This window comes from Hemiscyllium ocellatum, chromosome 16 (assembly GCF_020745735.1).
Source record: "Hemiscyllium ocellatum isolate sHemOce1 chromosome 16, sHemOce1.pat.X.cur, whole genome shotgun sequence".
In the NCBI taxonomy this organism is placed as follows: domain Eukaryota; kingdom Metazoa; phylum Chordata; class Chondrichthyes; order Orectolobiformes; family Hemiscylliidae; genus Hemiscyllium; species Hemiscyllium ocellatum.
In genome coordinates, this window is record NC_083416.1 from 10,567,362 (window position 1) to 10,580,567 (window position 13,206).

The 13,206-nt window shown below is 43.6% G+C and overlaps 1 protein-coding gene across 1 annotated transcript in view; it reads left to right on the top strand.

Annotated features, from left to right (window-relative positions):
* Positions 1–5,938, top strand: part of LOC132823535 (matrix metalloproteinase-21-like) — a 38,297-nt gene extending 32,359 nt beyond the window's left edge. The window contains exons 7-8 of the mRNA XM_060837478.1: positions 3,392–3,564; positions 5,630–5,938. Of these exons, the coding sequence (XP_060693461.1) occupies positions 3,392–3,564; positions 5,630–5,938 (482 nt within the window). The remainder of the gene's footprint in view (positions 1–3,391; positions 3,565–5,629) is intronic.
* Positions 5,939–13,206: the final 7,268 nt, after the last annotated feature.

The window sequence follows — 13,206 nt, forward strand, 5'->3', positions numbered from 1 at the left end:
TAACTCTGGTTTCTTACAATCTACCGAGTGTACATTTGTTTTGCTATTTATGTATCTCCTCCACCACCCTCCCTATTTCCTTCTGTCTGTCAGATCAGGTGTTAAAGTTAGACCGACTTTCCCTTTGCAGGTAAATGTGAAAAAAATCTCAAAGCACAATTTGAAAGAAATCAAGGAAGTCCCAACCAACTTTACACTTGAACCAGCATCACTGAAAGATTATTTCTAAAAGATTATCACGAAAAGATTATCTGTAATGTGGTTACTTGAGTTAAATACCACAGCCAGTATGATATGGTCTGAGAGATACCCTTTATGTTAGATTATGTAACCTATATCACAAAGATTGGATTCTTGTTGAGCCTAATTTCTTGAAGTTTATTAACTACACTAACTATTTATATGGCTATAACATCACAGACTTGCTCATTGCCTGCATTCTGTGCTTACTGATGTCACCGTACATTGTATACACAGGACAGAGACTGACTGAATATATTACACTGACTCGATTACACAGAGAGTGACTAAAGATGAAGTGGGTACCTTTATGCTTGTGTTGTGATACTGGTCATTTTCTTAAAAATACACTGCTTGCCTGGTCAGGAAACTTTGCAATAAATCAACAAACTGGTTATTGTCGGTTAGTTTGGCTTTGCAATATGCAAATTAGCTGAAGTATTTCTTATATTACTAGAGTAATTATTCTTCAAAAGTGATGGACATGAATGTAAACCTTTATATCGGCAAACTCTGTCTTGCCCATTACTTTTTATGCACAAAGAAGTAGTGAGATATAAAAAGATAGGGAATGACCAACAGAAGGAGGGTGTGATCACTTTTCTGGTACATATGTTTATCCTTGTACAGCGCACTGTAAACAACAATTATATTACTGCTGCTCATGAGAAATACATACAAAGCTTGTCATTCCTGATGAAGAGCTTATGCTCAAATTGTCAACTCTCCTGCTCCTCGGATGCTGCCTGACCGGCTGTGCTTTTCCAGCACCACACTTTTTGACTCTGATCTCCAGCATCTGCGGTCCTCACTTTCTCCAAATGTTGTTATTCATCCATGAAAGACTGTTGGAAAGACAACTACAGAAATCATTCCAAACAGGTTGACGGACTTTTGGCCTTTACTGCAAGTAGGTCAGAATGGACAATGGAGGAAGTGACGTTCTATCAGAAATTTTCTCAGACACCGTCTGGACTGAGAGGGCTGGGTAAATCAGGTCTACACATCTGGAATTTAGAAGACTGAGAAGTGACCTCATCAATGTACTGAATTCGGATGATGCCTGATAGAGGGAGGCTGACAGATTGCATCGACTGGCCAATGTGTCTAAAACACAAGGGTACAGCCTCAGGAAGAAGGATTATTTAAGACTTGTGTTGAGGAGAGATTAGTTGACTCCAAAGGGGCTGAATCTTTCGGACTCCCACCCCTCCTCAGAGGGTTGTGGATACTCCACCTTTGACCACATTTAAGGGTTGGATGGAGAGATTACTGGTCTCTCCAGGATCAATGGATTCAGGGAGAAGCAGAAATGTGGACTAGAAACCCAAGAGAAGCCATGATTTATTTGAATAGCAGAGGAGGTTCAAGAAGCTAAATGGTCTTCTGTTTCTATTTGTTGCATGCTTGAATACACAACTGTTTCATTGAATTACAGAACTTGTATTTATATAGCACCCTTAATGTAGGAAACCACTGTAAGGAACCTCACAAGAGCTTTATCACACTGAGCGGTCTGGTCCTACTCCAGTTTCTTGTATTCCTGTGTACTGCAACCAATGCAGTGGACCTCAGTAAGGGGATATTATCCTTGGAGGACATGGAGCATAGATTGACACTGGGACCCAGAGGCTAATTCATGAATACAGCTCATATTAACTTGGCTTCGTTCCTCTCGGCGTAACGAACATTTGTGCCACACCAATGCAAGGCAATGACTATCTCCAATAAGAAGCAATCTAACCACCACCCCTTCACATTCAATAGCATTACCATCACTGAATCCGCTACTACAGATCATCCTGCCATAACACGGGCTTCGCAAACTCAAACTCGCTGTAAAACAATTGACGAATTGGAGGCACTGTTTCTAAAGTGCAAACTTTTAAAGCGCTTATTAGTTATGAAGTGATTCTGACACTACTAGTTTAAATGGTGCAGCTATTATGCAATTTGTTTACAACACGGGATTGCACGAGAACGGAACTACCATGTTATAGCAGAACCAACTGTATCAACATCCTGGAAGTTACCATTGACCAGAAACTCAGCTGGAGTCACCATATAACTACAGTGGTGACATGAGAAGGTCAGAGGTTGGGATTCCTACAGTGAATAACTCACTTCCTAACTAGCCAAAACCTGTCCATTATCTACGTAGTTGGGAATGTAATGGAATATTCCCCATTTGTCTGGATGGGTGCAGCTCAAAAACAGTCAAGAAGCTCAACACCATCCAGGCTAATGCAACCTACTTGATTAGCACTACATCCATAAACATTCATTCCTTCCACCATCAATGCTCAGTAGCAGCAGTGTGTACTATCTACAAGATGCACTGCAGAAATTCACCAAAGATCCTCAGACAGCACCTTCCAAACCCACAACCATCTAGAAGGACAAGGGCAGTAGATATATGGGAGCACCAACACCTGCATGTTCCCCTCCAAGCCACTCACCATCCTGACTTGGAAATGTATCGCTGTTCTTCCAGTGTTGCTAGGTCTATATCCATCATTGTCAATCTACCTACAGCACATGAACTGCAGTGGTTCAAGAAGGCAGCTCACCACCGCCTTCTCAGGGGGCTATTAGGGACAGATAGTAGCTTCTGGCCAGTCAGTGAGACTCACGTCCCTTTAAAGAAATATAAATTACAGAAGATTAAGTGCAGAAAACATTAAACTAAGTTTATACACGGGCTTAATTTCTGTTGAAGGAGAAAACAAAATCAAGAGGCAAAATCTTAAATTTGGAACTGAAGTGTTTAAGAGTCAACTCAGAGAGCATTTTCCACACAGATAGTAGGTGAAAATCTGAATTCCTTTTCCCTTTAAAAATGAGGTAGGTAGATACTGGGAATCATTTGGGGCTTTCAAGTCTAAAATTGCTAAATTTTTGATCAGTCAGAATATCAAGGGAGATGGAGTTAGAGTGAGTAAATGGATTTGAGATGTATTAACTGGCAGAATAGGCTCAAGGGGCTAAATGGCCTCTTCCTGTGCCTAATACTTCTCTGTTAATGAGTCATTTGTCTTCCCACTTAAAATGGATGAAGTTTCTGGGGGATGTACGTACACCTTTCCATCTATCTTGGCAGCATCATCAATATCAAAAAGGAACATAATAATTATCTATTTCTGATTTGCAGGGACACAATACTGGCACTATGATCCCATTAATGATATGGCTTTTACTGAGGATGCACACAGCACCAGATATCCCAAGCTCATCAGCGAAGGGTTCCCTGGTGCCCCAAGCCCAATAGACACTGCGTATTTTGACAGAAAGGACCGGAATATTTATTTCTTCAGGGGCGACGAGGTAAGCTCAGCTTGAGTACACTGTGTTCACAACAGCCATAAACTCTGACTCTTGTTTGTCCTTCAAACTTCAGAAGCTGAATGCATAAAGATGTAAGTCCTGGAAGATAGTGCAAAAGATCCATTTTCCACAGGACTCTTTGCCAAGGCTGTCCTGGATTTTAATTGAGAGAGCTCTCTCAGCTTCTCTTGCTCTGGATTCTCAGTTGTTGCTCCCTCTCACTTTTCCTGAACTCCACTTTTCCAGATTATGCAAAAACCTGGCCTTCATAAAGCTCTGTTTGATCTTCCCTTCTCTCAGCCTGTTCCTCTCTTTCAGTCCCTTCTCAGACTTGAAATCCTGCAATGGGAATTTCTAGACTGAGGACAGACAGACAATTTAATGCCTCACTCAGATAATAGCTCCTCTGATTCTTTCAGGCATACCAGCTTATCAGTTTAGATGATGGGTCAGGACACATGAATCAGTTCTGCTTGCTGTCCATACCCCTTCATCCCTTTAGCTGCAGGGGCCATGTCCTGTGATGTTGTAGTTGTCGATATATAAAACCTGAGGGAAATGTGAATTTCATTCCAACAGGCTATTCTTGTTATGGCAGGAGGGATTTGGAAGTCTGTGAGACCCAAACCAGGTAAGTCTGTCTGTAGCCATTGGGGAAGGCATCAGGAACCTTTTGACAAGTTTCCTGATTTTCCTGATTATACAATCCAAACTCATCACCTCATGCCAATTCAGTTTGGAAACCTCCCTCAGTTCACTGGAACATCAATCCTGTTCTGTACAATATCATTGGGACCCCATTTTCATAGCCCCTTCCTTGTGCCCCCCACATTCATCTAAATCTCCACTATGTGCCTTCATATTGCCCTATGCCCCCTTCAGCCAGCTCATTGCCCAAGCCACTTCCATGTCCTTCATGTGTCCTCCTTTCCTACTTTTACGGTGTCTGTTCCAATGAATTGTTGGCAAGCCTGGAAATGAAATCCTTGCCAGACTGACAAAATCAGCAAACACACATTGAAATTCCCCTTTGTGAAAAGATACTCACCTTGCAACATCAGAAAAGTGTCATTCAAGGAGAGTAATGCATGATATTCTTAACAAAAGCATGAACTTTCTTAAGAGCTCTTAATCTTGTTCAAATGAACACATAGGCATTGACTTTAAAACAAAAGCACATCAAAGAAAGATTAACTGATTACAACCTTGTAAACTCATCCATTAAATAATGCCAGCAGCCCCCTTCAAGCTGTGTCAATGCTCCTCAGCCACTCCTAGAGCTCAGCCAAGCATTCATGATAAGGCTATCTGGCATTCTTTCCAGGTGAAGCAGGGGGATGGACACCATATGGGGTCATGGGGGAAATATGAGAGGGCACTAGCAAAACTTTTCACTTGTCAAAAGGTTCCTGATGCCTTCCTCAATGGTTACAGACAGACTTACCTGGTTGGGGTCTCACAGACTTCCAAATCCCTCCTGCCATAACAAGAATAGCCTGTTGGGATAAAATTCACATTTGCCTTGGGCTTTATATTGACAACTACAACATCACAGGACGTGGCCCCTGAAGCTAAAGGGATGAAGGGGTATGGACAGCAAGCAGGAGTGAGATACTGAAATTGCACGATCAGCCATGATTGTATTGAATGGTGATACAAGCTCGCAGGGCCAAATGGCCTACTCCTGCACCAATTTTCTATGTTTTGATTTGTGTACCAGGTAGCAACATTTCACAACTATGGAAAGTCAGAAGGATCAGGCATGCATGAGTAAATTTGACCTTTCATTTTACCCATTCCCCTTTCAATTCCAAGTAGATGCAGGAGGGGAAGTGCCATCCAATAGTGATTCAGTCTCAGGAGTGGGATGTGAGCTTACAACTTACTGAACCAGAGAGGAGAACTGACCAGGAGCTATTGCCAATAAAGGCACCTCCTTCACAAAACAAGAAAGACAGAAGTAGGAGGGAGAGAGAGATGTTGGGCAGGGGGGAAATAACCTCATATCAGCAGGATGTGAGCCTAAACTCAACAGAATCAAGTCAGCCTGTTTGTTTCTCCACAGGTGACGGCGTTCACTATCGATCTTAATCAGAAGGTCAGCGGGTTTCCCAGAAAGATGGTGGATTTTTTCCCACCCGTGGTGGCTGGTGACCATCCGGTGGGGAACCTGGATGCTGCGTTTTACTCCTACACCCACCGCGCCCTCTTCTTCCTGAAGGGCCAGTATTTCTGGAGGGTGGTGAGTGAGCAAGAACGTCAGGTCAGCCCCGCACTGCCGGTCAGGGGTCTGCACGGCCGCGGGAGAGTGTCCGAGCAATGGTTCGACATCTGCGACATCCACTGGTCGATGCTTGGTGTGAAGCCCAGTTAAGGGTCACACAGTCCACAGGTCCCTGATGCCATCCCTCCATTGCCCTGTGTATGTACACCAAGTGTGGGTGAGATGCTAACCATGTCATTTCTACGTGCATTTTGTAAATACGTTCTGTGCTTTCGTCAGTTGCAGTTGAATGGACAGAGGTGGAGGTGAAAAGGTAATTTGCAGTTTTCAACGTGGTCCAGTTTTTGGGTCTTTACGAGGACAGAAGCAGAATGTGGTACTTGGAAAAAGCCCTCGGTCACAGCGTTCTTGCACAGGCAGTAGTGGCATGGAACACTGATAAAGACAGAAGTACTGCTTTGGAAGAGGAACACATAATTAGTGGGCAAACCATGCAGCAACAGTTTCTATATTTAATAAGTGACAGTGGGAACAAGAAAAACCCCTTGTTCAAAATCCCAAGCTCAAAAAGACAAGATTAAGGAGATATCTATGAAGGCCTTCATTTGTGCATTTATATAACGAGAATGTATCTGGACAATCAGCGCTTAAAGACTCATCTCTACTCATATTTGAGTATCCCTGTCAAGTCTTTGTTGCATATCCCTATTGAGTAGGTCGTGGTTAAGCAACTTTTTGATCTACTACACTCTACATGGTTCCAAATACGACCCCCTTACTCCCCCCCCCCCCCCACCCGGCAACCCATCCATCCCAGTATTGCTGTTGATCTGACACACCAAGTAAGTGCCCCTGTTTGATGGTTCAGTATCAGATTTTATCTAACGATGTTCTTGGGGGGGGTGTCTGAGGACATTTTACTCCGTTGAAGGCACTATATAAAAGCAGGTTGTTGCACAATGCATAATTCGATGAGCCTGTCTGTGCGCTCGAGAACGCATAAAAGAAGAGTCACTGAATCCAAAACATTAACTCTGCTTTATGTCCACAGTTGCAGCCAGACCTGCTGAGCTTTTCCAGCAATTTGTTTTTCTGTCACAAGCAGTTTGTTGCAATTGCATGGGTATGACCATACAGTCAATGAGTCATACAGCACAGAATCAGTCCCTTCGGTCCAACACATCCATGCCGACCAGTTTTCCCAAACTGAACTAAGTCCCATTTCCCGCTGTTTTGCCCAAATCCCTCTAAACCTTTCCTTTACATGCACCTGTCCAAATCTCTTCTAAATGCTGTAACTTTACTTACATCTAGCACTTCCTCTGCATACCCTCCCATTTGATCCCCAGAATTCAACATGGACAACTTTACTGGAAGCTGTCAGTTGTCTTTAATTGATGGATGGTCCAAATTTTGCAAGAGTCAAAAAAGAAGGGGTCAACACAACACCCTTACATACCAGGACCTCTGTTGACTTCCAGAAGTCCCTATTGTCAAACCCTTTGGATATGGTTTCACCAATGCTCCATACAATCAAGCAGAATATTCATACTTTTAGATCGCATTCCCTTTGCAGTGAAAAATAAATACATCCTTACAGTTATGACTAGGCACTGAAGTCTGCTATATGTGGCCAACTTTTCCTGCCTCCACTTTAACCACCTTCACTCAACACTTTAGTAATTCACGCATCTCTGGAAATACCTGATGTCACTTGTTATCTCTCCTACTTCCTCATTATCATTTCAGCCATTGAGCCCCCCTCTGTTTCCTGTTTAATCAATCTAACTCAGGGCACTCTAACTTAAGAATGGTGACTACACTTCGAAGAAACATTGTTGGTCATTAGGAACTTTGAGGAGTGCTCTGCAAATACGAGTCTTTTTTCTGGTGTCCTGGTCACCTCCGGTCTCTTCCATTTTGTTACCAGACACTTGTTTTCTCTGTTCTTAACGCAGAGTCTGTCCAACCTAGAATCCCTACAGTGTGGGAACAGGTCCATCAAGTTCACACTGACCCTCCAAACAGCATCCCACCTAGACCCACTCCTGTCTTTGTGGTCTCTCAGAAAGCATCTCTTCAATGTGAAATTATTTACGATTGCTGAGCGTATTTATTTTTGAATCATTGCTATATTTATACTGTGTGCAGTGTTTGTCTCAGTTCTTTTCATTCAGATTCTTCTGTTTGGGGACTAGTTAAGTGTCAAACAACAGACAATTTTAACGGCCCTCTGATCTGCTGGTTAATGACTGCCAGTTAAAATTCTACTTTTGCAAATGACAAATTCATTGCTTCCCTGAAACTGTTCAGCACTCTCTGCCTAATTGTTCTCCAGTACCCGATCTACAGGACAAGAGAACTGTGCGTGGAACCGCTGGATAAGGACAGCGTTCAACTGAGCTGCAACGATGTCCCTCTCAGCTCAATAAACAGCTGACAAATAACCTGTCCAGATTAACACATTCATTCTCCTTAGTGAGGTGGAGTTAGGCAACGGATGCTGATGCACAGACATAACAGCAAAAGACACCCACTCTCAGAAGACGATTGACAAGAATCTGAAAATGGACTGAGTTCAGGAACTAGATGACCAATGTACTTGACAAGTGACACATTTGTCACGCACTCTCTGAACCTTCATTCTATAACTAATGTAGAATCCAATAAACAAATTCTCTGGATAATACAATGTAGTGGGCAGTAGGCTTTTTCTTTCTTTTCTCTTCAGGTCCGGCAGGAGAGAATGGATATCACACTTTAGGAATATGTTTCCATAGTAGCCGATAACGTTTGAAAAAACAAATGTGGATAGCTGGCTGAAATGGTGACACAGCAACATTTCACATTGGCCGGCCAACGGTGGGAGTGTGCCTGGGAATGAGAGGTAGGCTGACGAGAGAAAGTGAGGACTGCAGATGCTGAGAGATTAGAGTCGAGAGTGTGGTGCTGGAAAAGCACAGCAGGTCAGGCAGCATCTGAGCAGTAGGCGGGTCGACGTTTCAGGAAGAAAAGCTTCATTTCTGATGAAGGGCTTTTGCCCAAAATGTCAACTCTCCTTCTCCTCGGATGTGGCCTGACCTGCTGGGCTTGACCAGAGAAGACGTGGAGGTGCCAAAGTCAGAGGCCGCATGACACCAGGTTATAGTCCAACAGGTTTATTTGAAATCACAAGGTTGTGGAACACTGTTCCTTCGTCAGGCAAAGTATGACTTCAACTGCGCTCCAAAAACTTGTGATTTCAAATAAACCTATTTGACTATGACCTGGTGTCATGTAACCTCTAACTTTGACCAGAGAAGAGCAGAATGCCAGAATGTTTAGTCCATGGGCTTGATTGGTGCTCTTGGATAGCACAAGGACCTACATCCCCTTAAGATAATGGTGAGGGTGTCAACTTTCAATCTATCCCACCACAAGGTTTGATGAGCTCCTCGTTCATTCATTTGTAATGAGCTGAAAATGGTGTGACCGTGCCAGTAAAACTGACCTCGAGTGGATGAGACGCACACTGCCACACCCAAACCAGTACAGGTATCCCCTGCTATCTGAAAATAGAGTGTTCCTATGAAACCTTTCTGAAGCCAAAATGACATAAAGCAAAGAAGCATTCATTTATATGGGAAAAATTTTGCTTTTTGTCGTAAAAGCGAAAATCCTTTTTGGATTTCTTTTGGTTAGCGAAAACAGGTACTAATTTGGTCTATCGTAAAAGTGAAGTGGCGTAAAGCGAACTTTCGAAAAGCAAGGATACTTGTACTCCATCTCTGACCCAGCATTGTAACAACCTCTCTTCAATCTCTCCTTGCGCCTGCGCAATAGAATATGGAATGGACATGGTCAATGCACCACCTATGTACAAGTAGCATTGTGGAGCTTAGGCAGATGTTGGAGATTAGAGTCAAGAGTGTGGTGCTGGAAAAGCACAGCAGGTCAGGCAGCATCCGAAAAGCAGGAAAATTGACGTTTCGGGCAAAAGCCCTTCATCAGGAATGAGGCTGGGAGACTCGGGGGTGGAGAAACAAATTGGGAGGGTGGGGTGTGGATGGGGGTAAACTTAGTCTGGCTTTGGGTGCAGGAACTAATGAGAGAAGCTTGACCCTGACTCAAGTTTAATGGTGGTGCATGTGGTCTACAGCAGGGAGACTGGTTCGGAAACTTGACTTTAAAACAGTGACAACAGCCTCTGTTCCGAAAGCCATGTAAAAGAAGGAGGCATCTCCTCTGCTGCCAAAACAATGTGTGTTAACTGCTCACTTAGCACGTCTTTAACGAATATTAATATGTGTAAATCAGCATTCCCAAATCAATTTTGAGAGCCCACGCTAATGCATCATATTAATTTATGTTAACACGAAAATAAAAATCACACAACACCAGGTTATAGTCCAACAGATTTATTTGAAAGAACTAGCTTTTGGTGCTGTGACAGCTACCTGATGACGGAGCAGCGCTCTGAAAGCTTGTACTTCCAAATAAACCTGTTGGACTATAACCTGGTGTTGTGTGATTTTTAACTTCATCCACCCCAGTCCAACACCGGCTCCTCCATACCATAACACAAAAATGACAGATGTGTAAATGTGACTGACAAAATTATTTCACCCTGTGATTTGAGGTTCCACTCAATGTGAAACCGACTGTGAGACAGCAGGACTTGGTTCTTTGTTAATCAGTTTCCTTACCTATTTCCCCTGCTAAACCTGAACTGAATTGTGGTCCTACAGTTAGTGACCTGAGTGGTCACTGTCCTATACAATAGCTCAGCTGCCTGCCAGCTCTCTGTTCATGTTGGGCACGGAAAGCAGAACCAGAGAAGTGGTTTAATGAATATGGAGAAGAGCCTCAAAGGTGTGCTTAGACATAAGGTACATGTAAAAGACAAAATTGCCATAATCTGTCCACACCTCTCTCTCAATACAGAGAGAGAGAGAGAGTGAACTGGTGGTGGCTTAACCTCAGGGTCAGTCCAGCACAGGTGAGGGGGAGATTGAGAAGGAGAGTCATTCACAGTAACACCAGCTGGTGCAAGAATTGAATGACACTGTTGGTATCACTGTGCGTTGCAAACCAGCCATCCAGCCAACTGAACTAACCAAACTGTGACCTCAGCAACTACTGAATGTTGGAACCCAAGCACCTCAAAGCATGGTGCTCTGCAGCCTCCCCATCATGCACAAATTGGTAATAAATGCCATCTAAAAGTCATCTAGAAGTCTGGCCTGAACTAGTCTGAGCAATGGAAGAACACACACTAAAACATCACACTGGAATACAGCCAGAATACACAAGCAGATTTCTCAGTAAAGATCTCTGGAAGACATCTATAAGGTGGAATACTCCTACAGCTCTTCCTTCATACAGTCATAGAGTCATACAGCAAGGAAACACACCCTTCAGTCCAACTCGCCCATGCAGATATCCTAAATTAATCTAGTCCCATTTACCACCACTTGGCTGATATCACTCTAAACCCTTCCTAGTCATGTAACCAATCAGATGCCTTTTAAATGTTGTAACGGTACCAGCCTCCACCACTTCCTCTGGCAGCTCATTCCATACACGCACCACCCTCTGCATGAAATGGTTACCCCTTAGGCTCCTTTCGTACTTTTTATTCACATTAAACCTTTGCCCTCTAGTTTTGGACTCCCCCAGCACGGGGAAAAGACCTTGACTATTAATCATATCCTTACCCCTCATGATTTTATAAACCTCTATAAGGTCACCAGTCAACCTCCGACGCTCCAGGGAAGACAGCCCCAGCCTATTCAGCGCTTCCCTTTAGCTCCAACCCTCCAGCATCTTTTCTGCACCCTTTCAAGTTTAACGTCTGTGTGTGTATGTGAGATTGTATCTGTGAGTGTGTCAGTGTGATTGTGTGTGAGTGAATGTCTGTGTGTGTACGTGTGTGTCTGTGTGATCATGTGTGTGTCTGTGAGCCTACATGAGTACTTGCATATACATGACCATTCCAGGAAGTTGTTGAGAAGGGTGATTCTATCCAATGAAGTAAATTAACTTAGACCGTGGGCGGCACAGTGGTTAGCACTGCTGTCTCACAGTGCCTGAGACCCGGGTTCAATTCCCGACTCAGGCGACTGACTGTGTGGAGTTTGCATGTTCTCCCCGTGTCTGCGTGGGTTTCCTCCGGGTGCTCCGGTTTCCTCCCACAGTCCAAAGATGTGCGGGTCAGGTGAATTGGCCATGCTAAATTGCCCGTAGTGTTAGGTAAGGGGTAAATGTAGGGGTATGGGTGGGTTGCGCTTCGGAGGGTCGGTGTGGATTTGTTGGGCCGAAGGGCCTGTTTCCACACTGTAAGTAATCTAATCTAATCTTACTTCATAAAACCTCAGATCACAAAACTTCTTTGATATTTCTCTTATCTCAGCGAGTGAGTAGAAAAATGCACGGCACATGGGGCATAATGTTGATAAATGTGAGATGATCAACTTCAGTAGCAAAAACAGGAAGGCAGACTATTATCTGAATAGCAATAGTTTCAGAATGGGTCACAGTTTAAGGATGTGGGGTAAGCCATTTAGGACTAAGATGGGGAGAAATTTCATCACCCAGGCAGTAATGAGCCAAGCACTGAAAATTTTCAAAGAGTTAGATTTAGTTCTTAGGGCAAAAGGGTGTGGAAAGTAAGTGGGAACAAGGGACTGAGTTGGATGATCAGCCATGATCATACTAAATGATAGAATAGGTTTGAAGGGCTGAATAGCCTACCCCTGCTCCTATTTTCTATGTTTCGATGTTACCAAGCTATTTTTACCTCTCTCTCTCTCTCTCTGTCTTGCATTAAATGATTGTCAGTCTCCTTTTGTCCATCAGTTTCAAATACTTATTGACAACCCCTTCAAACCATGGGCTCTTGGGAGGTTCTGGATAATGGTGTGCTTGCAAGGCTAATTAATTCTCACTGAGGCATGAAAGGGAAAGCAGGACAAGATAAACGCAGCCAAGTGAGACAGAAATACACACACAAAAACACATACACTCACACGCATACACACACACATGCACACAGACACCAAACACACACACACATAAACACACACACACATAAACACACACTCACACGCGCACACAGACACCACACACACAGACACCATACACATGCACACATGCGCACAGACACCATACACACACACATACACACGCGCACACACACACTCTCCCACACACACACACACACACACACAAACACGCACATGCACACATACACACACACATACACGCCCCTCTTTCAGTTTTCAGGTACATGTCGGTCTGTCGGTAGCACCTCTCACAACACACGCGAGCAGCACCCCTTCAGTTAATGCTCTCCTCAGAAGTACTGCTTGGCCAAGAAAAAGGAGGTTACAGACACACATTCATTCTGCAAAAAGAATCTATTGCTTTCACACAAGTAA